This window comes from Cynoglossus semilaevis, chromosome Z (genome assembly GCF_000523025.1).
Source record: "Cynoglossus semilaevis isolate Cse_v1.0 chromosome Z, Cse_v1.0, whole genome shotgun sequence".
Taxonomy (NCBI): Eukaryota; Metazoa; Chordata; class Actinopteri; order Pleuronectiformes; family Cynoglossidae; genus Cynoglossus; species Cynoglossus semilaevis.
The window spans coordinates 13,693,159-13,719,893 of record NC_024328.1 but is presented as its reverse complement, the minus strand read 5'-3'; the positions used below and the strand labels follow the sequence as shown (position 1 = coordinate 13,719,893).

Sequence of the window (26,735 nt, the reverse complement as noted above, 5' to 3'; positions counted from 1 at the left end):
TGCATTGTGTCCAACTAGACAGGACCAGGTGTCACACTGACTGTGAAAGTCGTGACTACTCCGAGGCTTCATAGTATCATAGTATTTCATTACAAATACTTTTCTGGATATTTTTGTTTCAAGTAATAGAGTATTGATTGCAGTGGCAGGATGTGAAGGAAAAGGTCAAGAGAGGCCACGAAGGTCAAGACTGGAAGTTTGAATTTATGTTTTGTTTTTTTTTAATGTCGACGTGTAAACAACACAAGTAAATGTGGAATGTCATTTAGAGGAGAGAGAGGAATGGTGGGTAATGGTGATAGCTGTTGACTTCAGTGGACATGTCGATGGTGGAAACAGAGCTGATGATGAAGCGCTGGGTGGAGGCCAGTCAGTATTCCTTACTGACTGTCATGAGGATTATGGATTTTGGATGCAAAAATAGTTGGTGGTCAGCACTTATTTTAGGATGAGGAAGGAACACAAGGTGAGGTACTGTACAAGAAGGAAAGAAAGTACACGCAGGATGAGTATGTCCTGTAGAGCAGGGGTTCCCAACCCTCGGTGTGGGGACCGGTGCCGGTCCGTTAGTCATTTGGTACCGGACACAGTGGGGAAAAAATGTACTTCAGTTTTCAGTAATTTACTTCATTCCAAAAAAAAAAATCCAGTCATATTCCTTTACTGTTTTCATTCAAAGATAATCTGTCAATGTTTCAAAAACAACAGGTCAAAGGTCATTCAGACTCTGATACTGACAGAAGAAAGTCTAAAAGATGTTTTATTAGGAAAATTTGTCCCAAAAAAATTTGTACTAAAAAAGTTTGAGGACCTCTGGTGAAGAAAAAACTGTACATGAAAGAGACGGGAGATTCTGGTATGGACAGGTCATACAGAGGTCACAGCAGCACAGCTAGGTTAAAATGACAGCTAAGCAGTCAAAACAGGAAGTCGATGATGTCTGATGAGAGGATGGATGTTGAGTCAGAAAATGTGGTGGAAGACGCCTTCAGTCACCCGTGTCCTCCTCCTTTTCCTTTTGTCCTCAGAGTGGACATTGCAGCGGACCTGCAGACTTCCAGGAACAGTGCTTTGTGTTATTTGGGGGCCAGTGGAGCGCTGGTTCCGGGGCTGCAGTCCTACCTGCTTGCAGGCGGGGGGCGATCCAGTCCGGACGGCTCCAGTCTCCCTACAGATTCTCCTCCCTCTCAACCTCCGACCGAGGAAGAGCTGGAAGATGATTATTATGGAAACACGGTCCACCCCGGACTCTACCAACATCTTTACGGACATCCGGCGAACCCCTACAGTAAGTTGGAGAACGTAGGAGTCGTAAACTGGGACTAGGTCTCGCGCCAAACGTAAAGTTTTTTTTTTTTCACAGTCCAACAACAACAAAAAAAGTATGTGCTATAGCATAGTGCATACACCGCTAACACTACATATCCTGCCAGTATATAGGAGCTATATGCTAACTCTAGTACACATTTGATATGATCTCGCGGGCCAAAATATGATAACACTGCGGGCCAGATTTGGCCCCCGAGCCTGAGTTTGACCCCCTCTTAAAAACCTGAGCGTGGATTAATCTTCTTTCTGTAGCGTGGAAGAGTCCGAGGTTTTGAATCGACCTCTTGAGGATTGTGGGTAATTGGTTTTAAGTTATGTACAGGAAAAGGCTGCGAAGTTGAAGGAGACTGACGTTTGTCTCACGCGGCGTTCAATGTCAGTTCTTCTTTTCTCTCTCCTCGCTCCAGTTCAAGAGAAGCTTGAAATGCTGCCTCTACCTTTGGCCAACGAGCGGCGCCCCTGCGTGCTGGTTGGTCGAGACAACATGGCGCTACCTGCCAGTCTGATCAGTCAGATCGGGTATCGCTGCCATCCATCGCTTTACACCGAGGGTGATCCGGGCGAGAAGGTGGAGCTGGTGGCAGGTACACTTGACTTCTCTAAAGTTTTTTCGATGTGATGGAGTTATGACAGAACCTGTCGGTAAATCGGTTTTGCGTTTTTCCTGAGGTCCTGTTAAATCACTTCTACAGGTTCAGGTGTGTTCATGACCCGCGGTCAGTTGATGAACTGTCACCTGTGTGCCGGGGTCAAACACAAGGTGCTCCTCAGGAGGCTGCTGGCAACTTTCTTTGACAGGTGAGCCGCGTTATCTCCCTTGGTGTGTAGTGTAGTGCAGGGATCCCCAACCCCTGGGGATCCCTGGGAGTAGGAGGTGCCGGCTTCTACCTTCCTTGCTTGTACCTTGATGTTGCGCAACTGTCTTTTGTGAGTCAAATTATTAATAAATGATAGTTATAAAGAAAAAAAAAGCGTTTGGTGGGTGTGATTTAACAGTAGATGAACTGAGCTCAGCTGAGGTTCAGCGCTCTGACATCAGGGTCATGTGATGCCGTCAGACGTCATGTGACTAAATATTGTTGTGCTAAATATTCCAGAAGCTTCAGAAAGTAGGCAGCGGTTGCTTTACATAACTGCTGTGTCACATTGTCTCAGACAGAGAGAGAGAGAGAGAGAGAGAGAGAGAGAGAGGGAGTGGTAGAGCGAGCTGATCTAAAGCTGGGCATAAGTGTTGATTGGTTTCTTATGGTATCCATAGAAACACTTTGGCCAATAGCTGTGGGACTGGGATTCGCTCGTCCACCAATGATCCAAGCCGAAAGCCCCTGGACAACCGAGTGTTGAACACAGTGAAACGTAAGACAAAGACACACACACATAATCTATATCTATATTTTGAAAACGCTAAGATGTTTTTTTTCCTCCCCTTCAATTTCCATCTGCATATCTCTTTCCTCGTTCTCGTCCTTCCCCCTCTTTCCATCTTCTCTTTTTCTTTTTTTTTAGCTTTCGCGTTTTCCCTCCACCTCCCGCGTATTTATTTATCCACATCTACTTCACATGCAAAAAACACTAACTTTCCATGTTCTGGAACTGTTCTTACTCCTCCTCTCCTCCTCCTCCTCTCCCCCCTCTCCAGTGTACTGTCAGAACTTTGCTCCTAACTTTAAGGAGAGCGAGATGAACGTGATCGCCGCAGATATGTGCACCAACGCTCGTAGGGTCCGGAAACGCTGGCTCCCAAAAATCCAGTCTCTCCTCCCTGACAGCATTCCGGCCTCCTCGCACGCCCGCAAAGCTAAGCGAGGAGGTGGAGGTCAGGCGACAGACCTGGCGGCGCAGGCCGGTGGCAGCCCCTTCGAGTTGGACCTGCGGCAGCTCAGCGCCTCCTACCTCGGCCTGGAGGCGCCGCTGTACGCCGAGAGACACGACAGGGAGGCGGCTGGGGAGAGGGACAGGGAGAAGGAGGTGCCGGCTGTTCTCCTGCCTCACCTGCAGTTTGCCGGGTCACGCGGTGGAGGGGCAGGTGGCGGACAGGCGGAGGAGGGGTCGCTGGGAAGAGAGTCAGGCGGTGGAGGAAAACCACAGACTGAGCCAACTTCGCAAATCCCCCTCTCCCTGTCCTCCTCTTCCTCATCGTCTTCTTCCTCGTCCTCCTCGCACCCATCCCCCCAACCAGCAGAACCCGCCCCTTCCCACAGAGGGTCTGTGGAGACGGAGGAGAGAGGAGCGGAGCCTCTGGAAGACAGCCAATAAGCTTTCTTACGCATCTGCCTACCTGTATGTAAATAATACAATAGCTACCTGGCCCCCGCCCCATCTGTTTGTCTTCTTATCTGTCTGTGTGTCCGTCCTCTCCCGTCTCTGTTCCCCTACCTCAATACCTGTCTACCTCTCACCCTACCGTCTGTCTGACTTACCGCTGTCTCTCGGCCCCTCTACCTGTATGTGCGTCCTGTCCTTCTACCTGGCTGTTTGCTCGGCTCTGCTGCATGTTACCAGCCTCCTGCAGTCCAGCACACAAGCCCATAGCAACAGGACTGATGATGATGACAATGATGATGATGATTATTATTATATTCAGCTTATGATAATAAAGCTTCTTGGTAAATCATAATATCCCTTGTTGCTGCAGTTTCTGTTTTTTGTAAGTGACTCTTCTGAGTCTCACCGTTGTCAGGCACAGACACCTGTGTCCGGTGATGTCACGGATACGCCGTAAAGAAAAAAAAAAGTTTTTTTTTTTTTTCCCTGCTTAGAGGCCTTTCGAATCGTTGTGCAGGAAAACAGGAAAAAAGAAAACAACAAAGACCTCAAACAGGAAATGTGAAATATGATCACTAGTCGCTTAGAGGACCACGCAACTCAACAACGTAAATTATAACATTTAAGGAGATCATTTTTTGGTAAAACAAAAACATGTCTGCATCAGACATTACATCCATTAAAGTATAGCTTAGCAGTCTATGCTGAAGTATTTGATTTTCTATTTTGAATATATATATATATATATACATATACATATATATATATATACATATATATATATATATATACATATATATATACATATATATATATACATATATATATATATATAAATATATATATATATATATAAAGAGGTCCCTTATTAGTGTATTACAGCGCTAATAAATAGGGCTACTTGTTGGATGGGCTGTTAGAAAACCCGTGGTTTTATCTGTTGCTAATATCCCTTTAACTCGGTTATCTAGGGTTACTGAGTGAGGTTATAATGTAGAGAATTGGAAGCACATTATATTGAAGAAGTCATGAAAACGTCAGTTGAAACCATCCAATCCTAGCTTCTCTTTTAGAACGTGGCGGTTTTCTCCTCTGATAAAATATAGGTTTAAAGAGCTTCACAGTTATAGTTACATGCAACTCCGGTTAATCGGCCCGTGCGTCTTGCTGCCACTTTGCATGCTGGGAAACGAAGTTTGAGGCCCGGCGCCACTCTAGCGCTTTTTACACGCACAAGCAAATCAGAAAAGCACAGTCGTCGCCTTGGCCTATTGCTGTAGCCACAGTACGTCAGTGGCCAATCATAAGATTTTTTTAACCACCAGCAACAAATCATAACAATTCAATCAACCCGCAACCAATAATAGCTTCCCTGCTACCCACTGGGCCTATCAGAAGACAACAACATGAATGATGTCGCGCAGCATAGCGCATGCGCACATGACAGACAGCTGATAACTCATCTATTATGCTACTCGGCTAAATAAAAAAAAAAAAAGGATTCGCTGAGCTGCCCGGATCCCGCCATCGTACGCCTTGGAGGACCCGAAAACAAAGTAAATATACTGTCTGAGTGGTAGCGGGGGATTGGTGGGTAAAAGTGTGCAGGCTGGCCCAGTGGGTCCAGGACGTGTTGGTGTGTCGGAGCCACTCGGCGCTTTCAGACAAAGCTCAGCTAACATGCTAACGGCTCGTTAGCTAGCCGAACATCGCGGCAACATCTGCAAAGATTGCATTTTAACATCGACTAATTCGCTCTATTAGCGTTTCACAAACACGCCAGGCTCATATTGTTTGCACATTCATACGCCTCGGTAACCACGCACCGACTGAACCCAAATTAAAACTCTTTTTCGTCTTCGGTAAGTAGCCTAGCTCGTCTGTATAGCGACCGAGCTCATATTTTGCATCGGCTTGCCCGCCATCTTTTTAAAGCGAGATAAATGGGCAGCTTCGTAGAGGAGCGGACGCGGAGCCGCTGATGCAGCTGTAGGTGTTCTGTGGGTGTAAACGATCGCTTAATAGCTGCTCGGCGTGTGTCTGTTTATGCGTTTTTGTGGTTGTGGTGACAAAGATGATGCTGTTGACTGGATGCTTGGAGTTTTGAGATGGAGCGGCCGTTTGTATGTTAGCTATTAGCTTCACGTTAGCCCTAGCGAGCAGTCGGCGGACCCCGACATCTGTTGATCCCCGCAGGACGCCGCATTTGACCGGCCAGTCCGTGGTCATTTGTGGCGCTGTCTGTGGAGTAATTGGCACTCTGGAAACACTCTGGAAACTGCTTTATTTTGTGACTCGGTGCCCGTTGTCCCACCAGTTGTGTACGGTTGTGTTCAGTTTAAGAGATTTTTGGGCAGTTGTTGCTGTTGCTGAACGACAACAGTAGCAGAAACAGATGTGTGTTCAGGTGTGAGTTTACGACACACTCTGTTGCTCTACCTTTTTATATGTTAATTACATTAGCAAGCGAGATAAGAGAAGAGCATGGTGTAAAAAAACGAAAACAAAACAAAACAATTTGTACATTTAAATAAGTTGACTGCATTTAAAAATGTATATTTGCAAGGAGTGTTTGATAAAGTTTTTTTTACCGGTCCGGGATTCATAGAAATGTACTCTCTCTGAATTCTCAGTCAGTATCATTGTAATCAAAGGTCAAATGTCAAAATGTCATTTTGTATTAAATATTGTGTTAGCAATTTATAAATAAATTAATATCGCTGAAAATATCGAATTGCTCTATGCACGATACTTGGTGTATTATTGACTCTAAGTAAATGTCTGAAAAACCAAAATAAGTCCACAGCCATCCCTGCCTTGTGACACATTCCTTGGTAATGACTGGTTATTAGTTAAAAAAGTTTTTGAAGCTGTGGTGCAAGGCCATTGAAACTTTATTTGCTCATACCTTTCTCAGTCCTCCCGTGTTCGGAGTTTAGATTTTCACATCTTTTTCTGCGATTGATTGATGTACTGTTTGGTGTTGTGTCAAACGATGTTTTTCTTGTTTACGTTTTGTTTAAGTTGTTTTACTTTGTAAAAAAAACAAAAGGTTCTTACACAAGAGTGTATTTTGTTTTTTGTTTTTTTGGAGAAATTTGGCTATTTTTGTGATTCAGCTCTGTTGGTGGAAAACATGCTAGTGCAGTCTCGTTGTTACAAGGCCGAAGAATAATTAAGTAGAGTTTAAATATATGGATATAAAGTTTGCCTAAACAACTTTAAATCAAACAAGTCATCATATACAATCATGAAACTTATTCAGGAAAATGTGGGTGTTGTTCAAGATTTCCACAGCACTATATCTGTCATCCTGACTGTTATGAACAGCTGCGTCCAACCGGTCACTAGAACAGATTTTATGGCATTAAGGAGCTCGGTCTAGGTGGAATCCTAATCATTTTGGGAGGGCCGGGGGCGCTGTCCTGCCTCAGTATGCCCACGTGTACGTTTAAATTTTTACAGTGAGACATTTAAATACTTCAGATATTACAGATAGCATGGAAATTAGATCCAGGTGGCCAACAAATATGGTTCAGGTACAGCTGCACAGATGTAGCTGTTTGTACTAGTATTAACCAGTGCATAGTGCTATCTGTTTTTTTTTTCTGGTTTTGTTGATGGTAGTCTGTGACCATCAGACTATGACGTATTCTGTAAAGTTGACCAATCAAGCAGGAAGTCAGTCGTCAGTAGTCCGCTGTCACTGTATTTGTCACTGAGCAGTGTGTTTCAACCGTTGTGCTGGATATAGGTTCCGAGTTTTATCAAGCGAAACTAGGAAACCATACATCATAAAATAGCAAGAGTTGCAGAGTTTTTGATTCAAATACTATTATCAAACTGAACATACAAACAGTAAAGAAACAACTTGCAGAAAAACTAGGCAAAATGTTTCCTCAAATTTCCCAAATCAATTCCCCCGAAATATTTTAAAGGGTATTAAAAGTAAAGGCTAACGCTAACCAGCAGTAACCCTGTCTCTTTTTATGGACACCTTGCAGCCATTAATTTTTTTTTAAGAAACACGTATATCATAGTTCATCAAGTTGTTAATGAGGTTTATATCACGGATGGGTCGATACAACTTTTGCGTGTCTGATTCTGATACTACAACTTGGAGTAGCTGCCATGATTTTTTCTTCTTCTCCAGAAAAAGCACTATGGGTTGCTGTTACTTTTTCTATGTTCGAGTCTGAAATTGTGGCCGCTATCGGACCGATACAGATCCCAAACATCAGATCGAGCCTTAGTTTATACATAAGCTGACAATTCGGCATGTGTTACGGTTGTCAGCATTAACATGGATTACAGATTTTCCACCTTGTACCTAAATTGTGTAATTACTGCCGCCACCGCTTCAAAATTTATCAGACTCGAACTATCATGGTACCTGTTACCATTAGTGTATCGTCAACAGTTACCATGATAGTTCACACTCTCTTTTTCTCTAGCTCGCTCTATCTGAATTTGTGTGTATTGTGGTACTGGTAAAAATCTCAGGTAGCAGAAAATGACAGGAAAGGCAGAGGTGAGGTGATGGTGTGGTGCAGGGATGACCTGCCATCGCCGAGGAGACTCAGTTGATCCCCAAAGTTTGTCAGTTCAAACTCAAAGTCAAGTTTGAGTTAGATTTTGTTTATCTGTGTGTGTAGAATAACCATGTACCTTTTAATTGATAAATGATTTCTTCTGTTAGTTTAGCATTTGGTTTTTTACTTTTTTTTTGCTGTGTCACCAACATTGTTTCCACCACTCATGTTTGGAGTTGAAATATCAGGTGTGTTGATAGTGTTTCCAGTCTTACTGTATCGAGACTGACGGAGTATCACAGTTAAATGCTCTCGTTTCTGTATCTTAGGTCGTGCGATGGGAGTTTGTCTCCTTGAGAAAAACATCGAGCTGAGTCATCATCTCCAACCACGCCTGAACTGAACACGCACACAAACCCACAACTGTGTGCCCCCCACACACACACACACACACAGACACACACACAGACACACACACACACACACACACTCTCTCATACCCTCCGTACACAGAGGGAGCTGATTTTTCATCTGCCGGTCAGACACTGCCATCCCAAGGTGCATTGCTGTGTCACAGTCGTCCACCATGTCGGACGCCCCCGAGGCTGCACCCCCCAGCCCTCCCCTCACCAATCCGCCCCCCCCTGAAGTCACCAACCCCACTAAGCCCGGCAGGTTTGTAACCAGTCAGCGTTGCATTCTGGCGACAGCTGTTTTTAAAAAAAAATTTAAATTTTTTAAGCATTTTTAAAAAATAAAAATAAAAAAGGGAAATCTGTTTTGTTTACATTCTGGATTGTTACTATGATGCGTGGTGTTTCTTCTAGGAAAACCAACCAGCTGCAGTACATGCAGAATGTGGTGGTGAAGACTCTGTGGAAACATCAGTTCGCCTGGCCTTTCTACCAACCGGTCGATGCCATCAAGCTCTGCCTGGCGGTACGTCACTTCACCGACCGTTGGCAATGGGTTGACTTCACTGATCTTATTTACTCTGAGTTATTTCTTCTTCGTATCGCTAAGCTGTACGTGTCACTGGCATCTTTCAGGATTACCACAAGGTGATCAAGAACCCAATGGACATGGGCACCATCAAGAAGCGTCTGGAGAACAATTACTATTGGAGCGCCAGTGAGGCCATGCAGGACTTTAACACCATGTTCACCAACTGTTACATCTACAACAAGGTACGTCGGCAAAAGATGCTGCGTTTGCGTTTGATCTGGGGGAAAAAAATCATTGTCACAGCACCCAGGATGGAAGGATGTTGTTTTACTCTCTGGTAGGGATGCATTGTGAATTGATTTAAAAAAAAAAAACGATACAAATGTGTGATGATTCTCATTGGTTACAATATTACATTACAACATTTAGCAGACGCTTTTTTTCAAAGCGACTAATAAAAAATGAATTGCTCATTGAGATGTAAGGATTGTCTCCAAAAATCACCGGTCATACCATGACACTACACACTCTAGTACAGTAGGTGGCAGCATGTGCCTAAAAATGAAATGGGATTTTGCAGCGTTCTAGCAAATACATTGTTTATGTACTAATACTAATAAACGACTAATAAAAAAACAAATCACTCATTGAGGCGTAAGGATTGTCTCCAAAAATCACCGGTCATACTATGACACTACACACGATAGTACAGTAGGTGGCAGCATGGGCCTAAAAATGAAATGAGAATTTGCAGTGTTTTAGCAAATGCATTGTTTAAAAAAAATCGTGATAAATACGTATCGTAAACAAAAAATCGCAAATTGTATCGTGAGCTGATTGTGGCGTTACATCCCTAGTTTCTGACTTTCTTTTAATTTTTTAGCCGACAGATGACATCGTGCTCATGGCTCAGGCCCTAGAAAAGATATTCCTGCAAAAAGTAGCGCAGATGCCGCAGGAAGAGGTTGCTCTGTTGCCTCCAGCTCCCAAAGGAAAGAGCAAGACCAAGCAGCCGGCGGCCCCTACAGGTGACGGTACAGTACAACCGCACATCAAATCCTACATTTTATTTTCTTGATAAAGTGAAGCAATGTAAATGTGATTTTAAAAAAAACAAAACTTTTTTGTTTGTCAGCAGTGAGCCAACAGGTGGAGTCGACTGCTTCCACTCCTCCTTCCTACCCATCTCCCTCCCCATCTCAGACGCCCGTCATTTCCACCACACCCACGCCCACACCCACACCCACACCCGTTCAGGCCACGCCCCCCGTGTCTGCTCCGCAGCCCCCAGCGACCATGATGCCATCCGCACAGCCTGTCTTCAAGGTAAATGTGTCGAAATAAAAGTTTTTGGCTCAAAGGCACAAAGACTCGATCTGAGACCAGCGTTTAAATCTGCTTTCGGTTGCACACACTTTAACCCAGTGTGTTTACAGTAACTTTTATCAGTAGAACAGCCACACAGATAAGGCAACAGGGTGTGTGATATTTGCAACACCGGACTTGTAGAGAACTATAAATACTTGGGTGATCGCCTTAATAACAAGCTGGAATGGTCAACACACACACACACACACTTTGGGGCTGGTTCATGTACTGAGAGGAACAGGAACGGTGTCCATGACTCCTAGTCCTAGACGGTCCCCAGGACCTCAGTCGGGAGGTGGGTGATAGAAGGTTTAAAGGCTGAAATCCATCATGGACGACACCTATTCTTGTTTGTGTTGTATTGCATCTTTTCTGGTGTAATTCCTGTTGTTGTGCCACTGGGGCCTTAATTGTCCGGCGGAAACACCCGAGGGATTCATAAAGTTCAATCTAGCTAGTTATCTAACTAGCTAGCTAGGAGTATCATGTTGTGTACAGTGGTGTATTTCAACTTTTATCCAAACACTGTATTACATACTTCTTAACATCTTATCATTCACTCGACAAGTGATTCTCAACCTCATTAGCTGTGCCGTGGAAAATGATCCAATTTCTTTAATTGGGCTAAAAAAAAAAATTTTTTTTCATTGTTCGTCAAAGCACGAAAGGCAGAACAGTTAAATACTCTTCTGCCAGGTGGCAGCAGATGGCTATGAAAACTAAAATAAAAAAATCAGAGCTGCTGAAGAAGATCTTTGTGAGTGTCTTCTTTCAATTCCTGCCAGTATATCAGCATTGTGTTCAACTAAACAGGCTGAGATTTTTTTTAGTCAATTATGAGGTCATTTAAACTAGAGGATTATAATATTTCATTAAATATACTTTTTGTGAGTTTGGTCCAGTCTCACCGTCTGTCTCCGTCTTTTCAACAGAAGAAAGGTGTGAAGAGGAAAGCCGACACCACCACTCCCACCACGTCGGCCATCTCCGCCAGCCGCGCCGACTCTCCGTCCGCGCAGGACGCCAAACCGGCCAAGCTGGGCTCATCCAGACGTGAGGCGTCCGCTCGCCCTGCTAAGACTCGACGCGAGACTGTGGAGGCGGTGGCGGGCGGCGAGGTGGGGGGAGGCGCAGCCGCGGTGAGAAAAGGCGGCAAGCTGGGCGAACAAATGAAACACTGCGACGCCATCCTCAAGGAGATGCTCTCGAAAAAGCACGCGGCCTACGCGTGGCCCTTCTACAAGCCGGTGGACGCCGAGGCGCTGGAGCTGCACGACTACCACGACATCATCAAACATCCCATGGACCTCAGCACCGTCCGGGTAACACAACGCACACGCGCGCACAACAGGTTCACAGTTGATTTTATGTGAGAAATGGACGAAGCCACGAGTTAAATTGAAACTTAGTCTGGATTTAGCCAACAAAAAAGCGAAAAACGAACCATTTCAAAATAAAGTTGATGTAATTAATTTTGTCGTCATGCGATACGTTATATTTTCTTATTTGGAAATATTTTCCTGAACATTAAATCTCTTCACTATCTTTTTCAGGGAAGGATGTTTTGGTCATGTTTTTATTAGTTAGATCGATGCGTCAGTAAATTTTGTCGTTGTCATTTTTGGCAGAAAACTTTAGTTTTTCACAAAAATGATAGTTGACAGTTGAGTAAACATTGTTACAGGAAGTCGAGGGACTTTTCATTATCACATGCAGAAGCTAACATGCTAGCACCGTTTAAGGCAGGGGTGTCAAACTTATTTTCATCGGGGGCCACATCAGTAATACAGTTCCCCTTGAAGGGCCGGTTGTAACTGAAAGACTATAGATCAGGGGGTGCCCAACCCGCGGTCCACGGTCCAGTACCAGTCCATAGGTCATTTGGTACTGGGACACAGTGGAAAAAATGTACCTAATTTTTTACTAATTTCCTTCATTGAAATAAAAACCAATCATATCCATTCACTTTCTTTATTTAAAGATAATCCGGCAACGTTTTAAAATAACATTTCATTCAGACTCCGATATTAACAGAATAGAGTCTGAGAGATGTTTTATTTTGAAAATGTAATGATCCTTCAATGCTCGGCACCTTGGTACCGGACTTTACTAAATGCTTTTTAAGCTCTCGCCGGCCACACAGAATGGCTTGGCGGGCCGCATTTGGTGCCCCGGGCCTCGAGTTTGACAAGCATGATTTAAGGTTTAGCATATCGCGAGTGGATTTTAGATGAATGAATAATGATGATGAATAAAAAACCCCAGACTGATTTCTAATCTTTTTTTGGAATGATTCCAACAGAAAAAGATGGATAAAGGAGAATACAATGACCCTCAGAGTTTTGCGACCGATGTCAGGTTAATGTTCTCCAACTGTTACAAGTACAACCCTCCGGACCACGAGGTCGTGGCCATGGCTCGCAAGTTGCAGGTACAAATGTGAAAACCCAGACCCGTCAATCGGAGGTCGTAATGAAGATCGTATTAATCCCTCTCTCTCTCTCTCTCTCTACCTCTACCTCACTACCTGTCTATCGTCTCAGGATGTGTTTGAGATGCGTTTTGCTAAGATCCCAGATGAAGGTCTGGAGGCATCGGTACCATCCACCATGCCACTAGTCAGTAAAAGCACCGCCTCCTCCGACAGCAGCAACAACTCCTCCTCAGACGAATCCTCGGACTCCGAGGAGGAGCGAGCCACGCGGTTGGCCGAGCTACAGGAGCAGGTGAGTTCCTGCACGACGACGATGTCGACAACACCGCGGTTTTTCCTTTTTTTTTTAGATCCGGTCTTTTATCATTTATTACCGCTAACCGGTAATTATTTTCTCAAATGGATTTAATTTAGACAAACGCATCACTGACTTTGAACGGCCATAGCCGACGAGCCAGAGGAATGTCCATTTGATGATAAGCGTTTTAGGGCGTAATAATTTGTGTGTTCCACCAGCTGAAGGCAGTGCATGAGCAGCTGGCCGTTTTGTCTCAGGCTCCGGTCAGCAAGCCAAAGAAGAAGAAGGAAAAGAAGGACAAGGAGAAGAAGAAGGAGAAAGAGAAGGACAAAGGGAACAAGGGCAAGACCGAGGACGAGAAAAAACCAAAAGCTGCCGCTCAACAGCCCAAACCAGCCAATCAGAAGAAAGCACCAGCCAGGAAAGCCAACAGCACGGTGACAGCCACCAGGTACGTGTTGGATATTTCGCTAACGGGATCGTGATTCTTGATGATATTTGAGAGGTTTTTTTCTGGGACCTTCCTCGTGTGTCTCCAGGCAACCCAAAAAAGGCAGCAAGACGTCAGGCGGCGGCTCGGCAAACGGAGACGACGGAGAGGAATCTTCCCTGCCGATGACGTACGACGAGAAGCGCCAGCTAAGTCTGGACATAAACCGACTGCCGGGAGAGAAGCTCGGCCGCGTGGTCCACATCATCCAGTCCCGGGAGCCGTCGCTGAGGGACTCCAACCCCGATGAGATAGAGATTGACTTTGAAACACTCAAACCTTCCACCCTACGAGAGCTGGAGCGCTACGTAAAGTCCTGTCTGCAGAAGAAACAGAGGAAGCTAATGCGTAAGTCGCCACCTGTCCCACGTTGGTCCTCCGGGGATGTTTGAAATCAATCATATCATGCCCTCCATTATAGAATAGAATAGAAAGGAGCTGCTAGATAGATAAAAAAATTTACAGATTTTATCACGGGGACCAGGAGAACGATGGCGCAGCTGCTTTTATATTGCACTTCCTGCTACGTTCCTACCAGGGGAATTCTAGTTTTGTCAGGAATGATACTAGCAATTATCGATCCGCTACGTCTGTGGTGGTTCTCAAACTGTGGTACGTGTACCACCAGTGGTACGTTAGCGCTCTCTAGTATACTCTGTACCACCCGAGAAAACATGGAGCTCTCTTGAGTACCACCATGATGACCAGCATTAGCGTATAGCAGCGTAGGCCTTTGCTATTAGCTTCCACCACACAGGAGAGATGTATATGTTTAAATGTTGTATTAATTGTGCATGTTTCAGATTGGTTCAGTTGAAAATATAAATGTGAAAATAGGAATTTTTCCCGCGTACCACTAGAGAACCCGTACCACAGTTAGAGAACCGCTGAATTAATACGTATAGAAACACACACACGCAGTGATTGGTTGATCTCTGCAGGACCAGTTCTCACCCATGTTTCTCCCCCTCTCTGTACTCCTTTTGCAGAGAAAGCAGCAGGAGGCGGGGCCTCAGGGGGCGGAGCCAGCCGTTTGAGTGGCAGTTCTTCTTCTTCCTCCGACGACAGCTCCTCAACAGGATCTTCCTCTTCTTCCGATACAGACTGAGCCCCCACCCCACCTGAGACCCCACCCCACCACCCCCGAAACACACAACAACAACACAGAAACAGAACACACACACACACTCATGTTCATCCACAAAACTCAATATATACAGAAAATACATGCAAATACAGTGAGGTCCTTGTAAACTTAACACAAACACTCAGAAATATTTACGTACATGTTGAACTTCTTACTACACACACACTCACACACATTCATAAATAAAAACCCACACATGCCCAGACTTGGAGACTGTATGTAAATAGGCAGATCTTTTTTTTTTTTTTTTCATTTTTAGCTTCTAGTGTCTTTTTTTCTTTTTTTTTTTTTTTCCATTTGTTTTTCATCCTGGAGACAAAAAAAGCAGAGAGATCGAAGAGAAAAAGAAGAAAGCGTCGTCTTCTCACATAAAGATGATGAAGTAGGTGAGTGGGGGAGAGAGGGAGAGAGACAGAGACCAGCATCCTGTCTGTCCGTCTGACTGTCTGTCTGTCTGTCTGTCCAGAAGTTGTACTGATCTTCTCTGAACAATTCACACTGAGAGAGAGAGAGAGTGAGTGAGAGAGAGAGAAAACACACACACAAACACACACCAAACTCAAGGCTTTCTTCTTCTTCGTCTTCGCCGACGGCCGGCTGTGACCCCCCATCCCTCCTCCTCCCCACTCTCCCTATCCTCAACTGTAACCTTAAAAAAAGAAAAAGAAAAAGAAAAACATTCCAGAAGCATCTGTAGAGCGTCATGGAGGGGGGAGGGGAGACGGGGGTGAGGGGGTGGAGCCACAGGTGAACTTATTATTTTTAAATTCAAAATTAAAAAAAAAACTGCAGAGCATCATCGGAGACCGCTCTCCCTCCGGTCCCCCTTTACTTCCTGTCGAAAACCGGCCTACAAGTTGAAGGTTTATTTTGTCATGTGGATTTTATGGCCGACAGTCACCAGAGCCAGTAGAGAACTTCCCGCACACGTTTTTTAAGGTAGCATTTAACGTAAGGGCAGTGGTGGCTTGGTGGTTGAGGAAGCGGATGTGGGTCCAGAAGGTTTGAGGTTCGAGTCCGCCAGCTCTCCGTGTCAGCACTGAGGTGCTCTTGAGCATTGCACCATGGCTTGGCGATGGGTTAAAAGCAGAGGTCACATTTGGTTGTTATCAGAGAACTAGTCGGAGCCGTGATGTCACTAGGTCAGATTTCCTCCCAACGTTAACTGGGTTAACTCTAATAGCGAGCGGGGAAACCTGTTCCTGTCTGTACACGGTCAAGTGATGCATGAAAGTGTGGAAGCTTCCAACTGACGTTGGTGGATTTTCACTCCCATCGTCAACCACGACCCTCCTCCTCCCCCCAACAGGACGTAGGACAAAACACATTTACATACATTCATTTTTTATTTTTTTTTATTTTTTATGACTCGCAGTAGTATCCGGGTGGGAATTCAAACTCTGTTAACCCCGGCCTTGTGTCTGAGTCACTATGATACCATTGTGTGATGACAGTGCCTACCACTACCCCCACCTTGTGGTCACGTTTGTCACTGTGATTGTTTGTTCATTCTCTGCAGCAAGTTTCAGATGTTTTAACATATTTTTGTTTTTTCTTGTTGGCAAAAGAAAAGAGAAATGAAGATCAACATTAAAACTCTAGTCCATTGCCCATTGCTGGTCACAACCCCCAAACCTGCAGCTGTCACAGTGGTCCAGGTGCCTGCGTCCAGACCTCCTCCACATCCTGGTTCACAACAACAACAGTGTGACTTTTTTTTTTTAAACACTACATTTTCTTCACTTCCTTTTTTTCCCCCCTCTTCTTATTATTTTTAATTTTGTCAGATTGTGTGCTGAGAAAAAGTTGCCCCCCTCCCCCACCCATGTCCTCTTACAAACTTTTGTAAAAAAATAATTTTTTAAACAGCTCCCCGTGTCAGATACACAGGACTTCAAACTGACCCAGCTGTTTGGAACAATCTCTGAGTTTTACCTGAAAATGTCATTTTAGTTTTAGTTAAAATCAAAGGCCAAAAAAAAAAACAAAAACAAACAAACAGCGAACCCATCGCAGTCTGTTCTCTTTTTTTTAACCAACATTTTAAATCTTGACATTAAGCTGACTCTGATTTTTCTTTTATTGCTTTTAAGCTCCACACTCATTGGTCCACCTTTGTGTCCGATGTCATAACAGAACGTCTGTTGTATTAGGTTGTATCTGGATGGGTCAAAGGTCACAGGGTCGTAGGTGATTCTCAAGACAGTTGTCAGGACAGTGAGGTGAACTGTGTCTGGGTTATATTGATGTGTGTCTATAATTGGCATTGAACAGGAGATGTCATGTGACACGTTACACCTGCAGCAAGAGTCCACTGTCGACGTGTGAGAGGACGTTTATAATGTTGATTCATATGTTGATTGTTAGAACCACAGTGGGGTGAGTTAGCAGCGGAGGCTAAAGTGAAGCTAAACTGTGTCTCATCATCACACACACACACACCTGGAGTCTTAATGGAAATATACATTTTAAAAACGTTACTTTTTAAAATCTCATCCGCTTACGTAGGAACTTCCGCAGCCAACCACCAGAGGGCGACATAGGTGATTTGATTTTGAGTTTCATCATTTTTGGCTTCAGTTTTTGTTTCCTGGACTTGCCACGTTGCCAAACCCTGTCATTACTGTTTGTATGTTTTCAAGATGGTCGAAAAAAGAAAAAAAAGGTTTATTTAAAGAAAAAATGTTTTTTTGTTTTTAAAAAGTCACAGACACACAACATCCTGGTGTAACAGACAGACAGGCAGACACCCCCTGCCACTGTAACCCTCCTGTGTTTTAGTCGATGGTCGAGCTTTGATGATGCTATTAGTTAATTTTTGTATTTTAATAAGAAAAAGGAAAAAAGTGATTTCATGTATTTGCATGCACTCCGGCCGTACGTTCTTTCTTCCATATGTTTGAGCACTGTATAGTAGTTGTATAGTAGCTGTTCAAGGTTTAGATCAAACTCCACTCAATAGAGATGCAGAAAGAGACAGCGGGAGGGAGGGAGAGGAAGAGAGAGAGACAGAGGACGAAGCAACAAAATCCAACAAGTGAATCATTTGATGTAATTACTGATATGGGATCCTTATTTTCTGAGTTCCTTTGTTTTCATAAATAAACACATAAACTGACTCTGACTCGACTCTTATTGACACACTTTCAGAGACGGTGTGTGTGTTTTTAAATGTTGTTACACTGGTGATGTCAGTTGTTCCATCCTCTGCAGTTTCTCCTGTTGTAGATGTTAAATATTAACACTTACAAATATTAAATATGTGTAAAATATACATTTTACATATAACTTTATTTATAGAATATTTTAGTATATATTTTATTAATTATATTTATAAATTGGATGTTATTGGTCAGTACATGCTGCCATGCTGTTGACACTGGCACTGGAACACTGCCACCATCTGCTGGCCGTATTGTGAACTGTAGGCAGACGAGTCCACGGTTTAAGCTAAATGAATGAGATTCTAAGGTCTGTCTCAGTTTAGTAGACATGACCAGAGAAGTACAAAGACTTCATATACATTTCTGTGAAGGGAAGACGGTTCTAGGAACTTTTTGGCGGCGAGAATGTATACAGGCGTAGTGTCTGAAAAATAATAGAACACTGGATCGCGAAGTTAAAAAACACTATCAACTGCTGCTGTGGATGTTAGTCACGGGACTCATTTGTTGGACAGTCCTTTTTTTTGTTAGAATTATTATACTAATGTTATAGTGTTTGCTGTAATATTGTTGTGTACAAAATAAAAATATGATTGTTGGTTGTAGTATATTTGCCTATTATATTTCTTTAAGTAGTAGTAGGAGTGAGTACTAAACTTTTAAGCCTCCTCGAAGTTTTGGAGACATTATGGCAAATATATATGTATATTTAATACATAAAAATGTGTATTTTAATCTTATAATTGTATTAATTACAAAATAAGTACAATAATTATAATAATTAATTATAAATATGAACCTGTAATTTGTAAATTGTAAAATATAATTGTAATATTATTTTTGCCGTTAATTTTGTCCTTTTTAATAGCATCATTAAAGTCTACCCGAAGTAACGGAGTTATGAAAGGGGCGGAGTTGTTGCGCTGACGTCAGAAGAATGATGATGACGAGGCACATGTAAATGATTAAAAAACACTCCCCCTGTGATTCGCGGGAAAAGTTAAAAATGGCGGCGAAGGGAGTTTGAAGTTCAGCGTCAGCAGAGACACAGACGCCGAAGACACAGAGACACAGACCGTCTCCTTGACTGTGTGTTTGTCGGACAAAGCACCAGTCTTTCTGTGGATTAGAGCACCGGACGGTGGAGGTAAGGCGGTTCTTTATCGTATAAAATTCAATTTAACCCGGGGTCTCTGGTCATGGTCGGTGTAAAATGCTGTGGACGGACCTGTTAGTTAGGTGGGCGTCATTGTGAATACTGTTATCAACGTTGCTAACTGCGAGAATGTGAGTTTGTTTCTGTTCAAAAGTGAGTTTTTACTACTCAAACAAGTTTTTCCTGGTCTTTTTTATTTTCCTACGAGTCTTTAGTAGTGACTGGGGGTCCCACTGAGCATGCTCCACGTCTGTCAAAATCCCCTGACAGTTCAGAGATGACTCAGTGCCAACTGATTACCTGTCTGTACGCTTCCACGCACTTCAGTCGTCAGTTAAACTCGGTACAAGACTGAAGAATGAAGGGAAAAAACAAGAAGTTCTAAAGACGAATTCACTCACAAGACTTTAATTTAAAAAATTATGAAAATCTTTTTCTTTTTTCTCTCTTCATATCTTCCATTTAAGTCAAAGAGAATTATTTATCTGTAGAATTCCTGGAAATGCCAAGTGTTTTTGCCTCAGCCCAGTTTCTTTAAAATATAAATTTTAAGGCTGTTGTTTATTTTTGGACCAGGTTTCCATTCAGTTTAACAAACTATTTCATGTATGCTCTGATTACTATTACAAATGCTAATTTTTTTAAGGTTTAAAATAAAAAAAGAAATTCATACACTTTTATTATGGCCTAAATCTTTTTAACCTAAAAATATTTGATATATATTTATTTATTCTGGTCTGATTAAGTTATTTTATTTATTTATAAATTTATTTTTTGTTTGTTCCTATTGTGTGATTTGGGTTGGGATAATTGGAAGACTTTATTTTGCTGTATCGATGTTGTGATTTCTGTGAAATTTCTTCCAATAAAAAAAAAAATTAATAAATATGATTACTTTTTTTTACAAAAACCGACTGTCTTCGAAGTCATAACATCTGTCCTTAAAAATGATCTGAACTGTCCGTCCCCCTGCAGGATGTTCGAGGATGCTGTTGAGGCCTTTTGTGGTCTGGAGCCTCAGTTGTCACCAGTAGACGAGACTGGTCACAGGGGTAATGGCCAGGAGAAGGGGGAGGAGGAAGAGGAGGAGGAAATGGAGGAGGGGTCCAGTCTGAGTGTGGGGCAGTTTGTCCTGTGTCATTGGTCGGATGGACTCTACTACCTGGGCAAAATACAGAGGGTAAGAAACGCCCAGACCACGACGACCTTGGAACGTGTACATTTGACAATTGTTGTCAAAATATTAACCACATGCTACAAAATATTTAATGACATTGTTCAATGAAATAAAAATTATTTTAAACCTCTTTATTCAGCTTCATATTTATGGTGTAGAAAAAAAGTCTAATTCAACTAAATATTTATAAGTTTGATAACAGTACTAGGTATCTGTAGATGAGTAATTTTTTTTTCTATATTTTCAATTGTCGTAGACAGAAAAAAACAAGGTTTTTTTTTTTGTTTTTTTTGTTTTTTTGTAGTCAAAAAGTCCTGATTGGTCAATGACTAATTTTGACTTTTTTTTTTTTTTTTTAGTGAACCAGGGTCATGATGGCCAATGATAAATGTTAGACCTCAGTGCTGTGATTTATGCTGTGATTTATACTGTGATTTACTTCTGTTTTTCTGTGGCTGGTGGTCAGGTGAGCCCCCCCAGGCAGAGCTGCTTTGTGACCTTTGAGGACAACTCCAAGTTCTGGGTCCTCTGGAAGGACATCCAACATGGTGAGCGTGTCTTTGGACCAAATAACACCATGACGTAACATTTTTTATTATGACTGACAGTCAGAAGTAAGAGTTGTGTTTCAGGGTAAACAGGCAGTTGTAGTTGTAGAATAACTAATTTTGGGTTTTTTGTGTCCTTTTCACATTCACAAAGTAAATACTTTTTTTTTTTTTTTTCTCCGTCACATCACAGCCGGAGTGCCGGGGGAGGAGCCTCGCTGCTCCGTGTGTCGGGGGGTGGAACCAACTACTGACAGCCTTTCAAACCAAAACCATATTCTCATCTGTGGGAAGTGTGGTATCGGTGAGTGGAGCAAACAGAACAGGAAATGTAATGACAACTAATCGTGTTTCTGAACAGTACATTCACCAGACCATTTTATTCTGCCTTATGTATGTGTGTATGTATGTATGTATGTATATATATGTGTGTATGTATATATGTGTGTGTATATATATATGTGTATATGTATATATGTGTGTATAAGTATGTACATGTATTTTTTTTCTTTTTTTTTACCGTTTTGCAGTTTTTCTAACCATGGTGTAAATTCATAATTTTGTTTTTCCTATGTCTGTATGAATTTGAAACACAGTGGAATTGAAGCCTTAAGTGGAGCTTAGGAGAGATGGTGACATTCACAGCCCTGTCTGTCTTTCAGGGTTCCACCAACAATGTCACAGTCCTTGTGTGGAGGGAAACAGCATTTCTAGTCCCTGGTTCTGTAGACGCTGTGTATTCGCTCTGGCTGTCAGGGTAAATTTAAAAAAAATTTAAAAAAAACTAACACTGAATAAACAAAAACATGGTGTAAAATACTTGATGTGTGTATTATAATACTTCTCTCTACAGAAAGGTGGCGCTCTTAAAAAAGGTCCAATTGCCAAAGCACTTTCCGCCATGAAGCAGGTCCTTGTTTATGACCTGGACTCCCTCGACTGGGACTCGCAGCATCGGAACAATCAGCAGCAGTGTTATTGTTACTGTGGCGGCCCCGGAGAGTAAGTTTGAAAAACACAAGAGTTTAAGGTTTGGTCAAACAGTTGGTACAGTGAGAATAGCGTTTTCTTAAAGTTAATCCCAATACACTTTAAATCAGGTGTGTCAAACATATGGCCCGTGGGCCAAAACCAGCCCACTAGGGTGTTCAGTCCGGTCCACTTGATGAATTTTGAAAATATATTAAAAAAAATACAAATGCATTATATTTTTTGGTATACTATATTTCATTAAATATAAATACATAATAATATACTTTTAGTTCTTGCATGAAAACAATGGGGAAAGACATGAACTGTGATCAGTTTGACACCTCTGCTTTTAAGCCAAGCCCTCGTGTCAAATAAGAAAAAATATATTATTTTCAACCAAAGCAGTGACAGGATTCAAACCTTCTCTCGCCTGCATCTTCTTCTGTCTTCCACTGATTCCTCTGGTGTCTGTTATTGTATCCTGTGTCTGTAGGTGGTACCTGAAGATGCTGCAGTGCTTTAGGTGTAACCAGTGGTTCCATGAAGCCTGCACCCAGTGTCTGCAGGAGTCGATGATGTTCGGTGACAGGTACTCTTGCTCAAAGGCACTTTCTCCGTTCCTCGCCGTATTCTTTCAACAGCTCTGCTCACGGTATCGCCTTCTCGGCAGGTTTTACCTCTTCATCTGTTCGGTGTGCAATAAAGGAACAGAGTACGTCCGGCGTCTGTCCCTGAGGTGGGTCGACCTGGTTCACCTGGTTCTCTACAACTTGTCCGTCAGCAGCAAGAAGAAGTACTTTGAGCTGGATGAAATTCTCGCCTTTGTCTCGGCGAACTGGGACTGTCTGCAGCTCGGAAAGGTTTGTTGCACCAACAGCAGACCAAAATCTGACCTCTGACCTCTGTGGAGTGTTTTTTTTCCCTGTTTCCCACTGTACCACTGCGGACCGGCACTGGTCCCCGGACCAGGGGTTGGGGACCTGTGTGCTAAATTGAGCCTGGTTCATATGTTGCGGACCAGAAACATGGCTGTACTAGATTTAAACTGACCAGAAATTAAACAAAACTTTAGCCCAGATTGTGTTCAACTAAATAAGATTCTACTGAACCATCCATAAATTTGGTTCAGAATTTTTTTGTTTGTTTTTCTTCAAATTTTAAAAACCCCTGTTTTTTTCTTATTTTCATTGTGTAGCTGTCTAACACTCCCCCACCAGAGAGGGGGCAGCACCTTCTGGATGCTTTAAACAAATACAAGAGCAAGTAAGCGCCACACAGCTGCAGTACCTCGCTAACTGTTGGACCAAGAAACGTCCTAACCTGCCTTCACTCGCCTGCAGGTTTCTGTGTGGAAAGGAGATAAAGAAGAGGAAGTGCATCTTCCGACTGAGGACCAGAGTTCCTCCCAACCCTCCTTCCAAGCTCTTCCCTGAGCGTTCTGCAAACGAGGGAGGGAGGGGAAGCAAGAAAAGAGCGACACGAAACAGGTGTGAGTTGTGATGGTCGGAGCGGGACGGTTTGACCAGTGTCTCTGCATCATATGAGCCCTGACTTCCACATGTCTGTCTGTCATTAGTTCGGCTGAAAGGAAGAAGAGGAAGTCCAAGTGGCTTTTGGAGGACGCCATACCAAATGTACAACTTTTTTTTGTTCATTGAAGCCTGATATTGAATTTGAGACCAAGAGTTTTTTATTCTTTCCTTCATTGGTTGCAGAACGAGTTGTCCTACAGCTGGACGTCCAACCACCACATGGCCAACATCTTTGATTTTACTCTCGATGAACTGCAGAGCCTGAAGAGGTGAGAGCCGCCATTCCATTATCACGCCACTATTCTAACACGTTAGCATGTGACAATGTCAAAGTTGTTTTTTTTTTTCTTTCCAGTTCTTCCAGTAGAACAGTCAGCATTGATCAGGACTCCACTGATGCCTCCACTTCCGGTTCTGCTACAACTAGCACCTCCTACCACTTTAGGTAACTTTCAGTCACCATCGCTATCACTGTATTTTAGTCATTGCATCAACAAACCGCTATGGTACTGAAAGATTTCAGCGGTCGTCCTGCATCCATCCATCACCAAACCTGGATGTTACTTTTTTCAAGATGTGGTAAAACAGGGCTCCCCAACCTCTGGTCCAGGGATCGTTGGCGGTCCGTAGGTCATTTGGTACTGGGCCGCAGTGGGACACAGTGAAAAAAAATTGCACTTCAGTTTTACTAGTTTACTTCATTCCAAAAGAATCCAGTCATGTCCCTTTTACTTTTTTCATTCAAATATGATCTGTCAATGTTTCAAAACAACAGGTCAAAGGTCATTCAGAATCTATATCTGATAGTGGCCGACCGGTCCTTGGTACAAAAAAGGTTGGGGACCTCGGTTTTTACATTCATTTTGACATCACACAACTCTGACCTTTGACCCCTGAATCCTCCAGGAAGAGGGTGGGCAGCAGGAAGAGGAAGTTACCTAGCAACAGCTTCAACAATTGGGCCAATCACAGTGAAGCCGGGGAGGAACTCGGAGGGGAGGAGCTTTCTGGAATCCTGGAGGATAAAGAAGCTACAAACCATGCTCAACTGCCAACAGACTCCTCCCACTTCCTTTCAGACTCCTCCCAGCTCCAATCTGACTCCTCCCACCTCCATTCCTCCATCACTTCGTATTTCGGAGTGGCTGGCAGACTGACCAACGGCGAAAAGTATCAGGTGTTAGCGCGGCGTATCACTCCTCAAGGTACAGTCCAGTACCTGCTGGAATGGGAGGGGACAACACCATATTAGGTCATTGGCAGAGAAACAAGGTTTGGGATTTCCTGTGATGCTTTGATTCCTCTCCCTCCACTCAGTCCAATCGCATACAACTGGTTGGTTAAGTTCTTACGTACCAAATACCTAATGTAGTACTGTATACACAGGACAGCCTCACCTGACTGAGCACGTATTTCTGAAGTCACTCATTTCATGAAGGGTTAGATTTCTAACCAGGGTTCGAAGATCCAAGGTCTTCTTTTACAATTTTTTAAAGAGAACTGTTCGTCATGTTTTGTCAGCTATTTAACTGTTCTACATTCTTATTATGGTCCTTTTAAATCCGTTACGTGCGATGGCTTTTACAGTAAAGCCTAGTAGCTGGTGTACACCAGGGGTGTCAAACTTATTTTGGTTCAGGGGCCATTACATGTCAAGAGAGCCAGAACAGTACAATCAAACATAAACCAATAAGTTGATGTTTGTCCCCTTTGTTTACATGCAACTAAATACCAGTATATTGTAAAAAATATATATATATATATATTGAATGAAATATTTGTCAAAACATCACGAACATGAAGTGCATTTTTTTTTTTTTTCTTCAACGTTCATCAAGCGGACAGTATTAAACCTACTAGCGGGCTGGTTTTTTGGTCCGCGGGCCATATGTTTGACACCACTTGGTGTACACGGAGAGGAAAGCACCGACCACCGTTTCCTAACTAACCTTATGCATAAGCATACAGTAAATGAATCATGAAAGTCTGGCTTGATCCACGACAAGTCTTCAAACTGACGCTTCCGTTACGTTGAACGACGTATCGGTAAATCTAAGTATAAACTAATATTAAAAGATAATTAAAATTAATATTTACACTTTCTACACACAGTACTTAACACAGCAAGTGGATTCGGAGCCTTCACAACAGTGAAAAACTATTATGATGTAAGATGAGTCCGGCAGGATCTGAAATCAAAGCTGACCAGGATCCTGTCAAAGGTACAGTCCAATACCAAGTGGTATCTAAAGGTCAGACCTCATTACTTCCATTCACATAGGCTAGATTTCTTGGCCGCTCCTTTCTTTGCCGGGAGTTTTGTTGTGTAGAATCTACAAGAAGTATGACGTCCTCCATTAGTGTAGAAAGCTGCTGTGTAGGGATGTAACGATGCACTCAACTCACAAGTCGCAATTTACGATTTTAATCACAATTTTTTATTTTTTAAACAAAAGTTAAGAGTTCCTTTCTTTACAGGAAAACTGTAAAACAGTGTTTCCCAAACTTTTTTCTCTGGGGACCCATATTTTAAAGGTCACAAACCTTCACGACCCAAGTCAATAGACATTATTTGTTAATTCCTGGGAAACATGATGCGAGACGACCGTCTGGGAGAGAAAAAAAAATCTCTTGCGACCCACCTGAGGGTCGCGACCCAGTCTTTGGGAAACAATGCTGTAAAACAGCTACTAGGTTCTTAGGTGCATACTGCCACCTACTGTATAAGTGTGTGTACAGCTGACTCTTTATGCCTCTGTGCGAGTCTTTTTTTTATTGTAACAGATGCGAACTCTCATGCATTTGTATCAGTTTTTTATCGATAATGATAATGACCGTTACATCCCTACTGCTGTGAAAAAAGCTTTAACTCCAGGTAACAAAAACTAACGGTTAATTGTTTTTTTTGTCAACATCTGGGTCTTTATGAGATGTTCATTGAAGATGAAATGTTCAATTACAGCCAAAGACTCTGAACACACACACACACTTGTACACAGACATACACATTTGATAGTGTTGTACATGTTCAGTATTCATTTGTTTTTGTATTATAAGACACACACACACAATAGTGTTGTTTTTTTCTGTCAAATCAACAGTGTTTCATTCTCTGTCTCTTTTTGTCAAACATTCAGAGGCTTCTTTAACTCTCCAGCACTCCTAGCTGTCAGACAGCACATTGCCTTTTCTGTTTGTTTTCATATTACATGTTTAGATGTGACACGATGGGCGTCGTCAGTGTAGAGCGTAGCTTATATATAAAGATTTACACATGTTAGACATTCTGTTGCAAAATCGATGCTCTGAGTAAGAGCCGGAAACGACTTGAAAAGATGAGTTTAGTCCAAGTCAAGTGTTATACTTCTAAGTCAGAGT

General features: G+C 42.7%; 3 protein-coding genes across 7 annotated transcripts in view; all 3 read left to right on the top strand.

Annotated features, from left to right (window-relative positions):
- Positions 1–3,912, top strand: part of LOC103397964 (nucleus accumbens-associated protein 2-like) — a 7,975-nt gene extending 4,063 nt beyond the window's left edge. Inside the window, exons 4-8 of the mRNA XM_008336419.3 lie at positions 1,029–1,288; positions 1,737–1,913; positions 2,022–2,127; positions 2,588–2,685; positions 2,969–3,912. Of these exons, the coding sequence (XP_008334641.1) occupies positions 1,029–1,288; positions 1,737–1,913; positions 2,022–2,127; positions 2,588–2,685; positions 2,969–3,585 (1,258 nt within the window). The 3' untranslated portion in view covers positions 3,586–3,912. The remainder of the gene's footprint in view (positions 1–1,028; positions 1,289–1,736; positions 1,914–2,021; positions 2,128–2,587; positions 2,686–2,968) is intronic.
- Positions 3,913–4,636: 724 nt separating this feature from the next.
- LOC103397963 (bromodomain-containing protein 3-like) lies at positions 4,637–15,456 on the top strand. 5 transcript variants are annotated; one of them, XM_025053260.1, is made up of 12 exons: positions 4,637–5,150; positions 8,456–8,801; positions 8,954–9,065; positions 9,176–9,313; positions 9,955–10,105; positions 10,207–10,397; positions 11,372–11,761; positions 12,742–12,870; positions 12,983–13,165; positions 13,429–13,622; positions 13,711–14,009; positions 14,651–15,456. In XM_025053260.1, the coding sequence occupies exons 2-12, from the start codon at positions 8,713–8,715 to the stop codon at positions 14,767–14,769; spliced, it is 1,995 nt and encodes a 664-aa protein (XP_024909028.1). In that variant the 5' UTR covers positions 4,637–5,150; positions 8,456–8,712; the 3' UTR covers positions 14,770–15,456. The 5 variants fall into 5 exon arrangements, with proteins under 5 accessions (XP_024909028.1, XP_024909027.1, XP_016898690.1 ...); XM_025053259.1 differs by having other exon boundaries at positions 4,641–5,150; positions 9,955–10,099; positions 10,210–10,397; positions 13,390–13,622; XM_017043201.2 differs by having other exon boundaries at positions 4,641–5,150; positions 9,955–10,099; positions 13,390–13,622.
- Positions 15,457–18,944: 3,488 nt separating this feature from the next.
- phf19 (PHD finger protein 19) lies at positions 18,945–25,106 on the top strand. Its single transcript, XM_025053486.1, has 14 exons — positions 18,945–19,119; positions 20,104–20,308; positions 20,772–20,853; positions 21,047–21,157; positions 21,516–21,610; positions 21,707–21,855; positions 22,319–22,414; positions 22,496–22,685; positions 23,021–23,088; positions 23,166–23,312; positions 23,402–23,459; positions 23,541–23,626; positions 23,713–23,802; positions 24,264–25,106. The coding sequence occupies exons 2-14, from the start codon at positions 20,105–20,107 to the stop codon at positions 24,607–24,609; spliced, it is 1,722 nt and encodes a 573-aa protein (XP_024909254.1). The 5' UTR covers positions 18,945–19,119; position 20,104; the 3' UTR covers positions 24,610–25,106.
- The last annotated feature ends 1,629 nt before the right edge of the window (positions 25,107–26,735 follow it).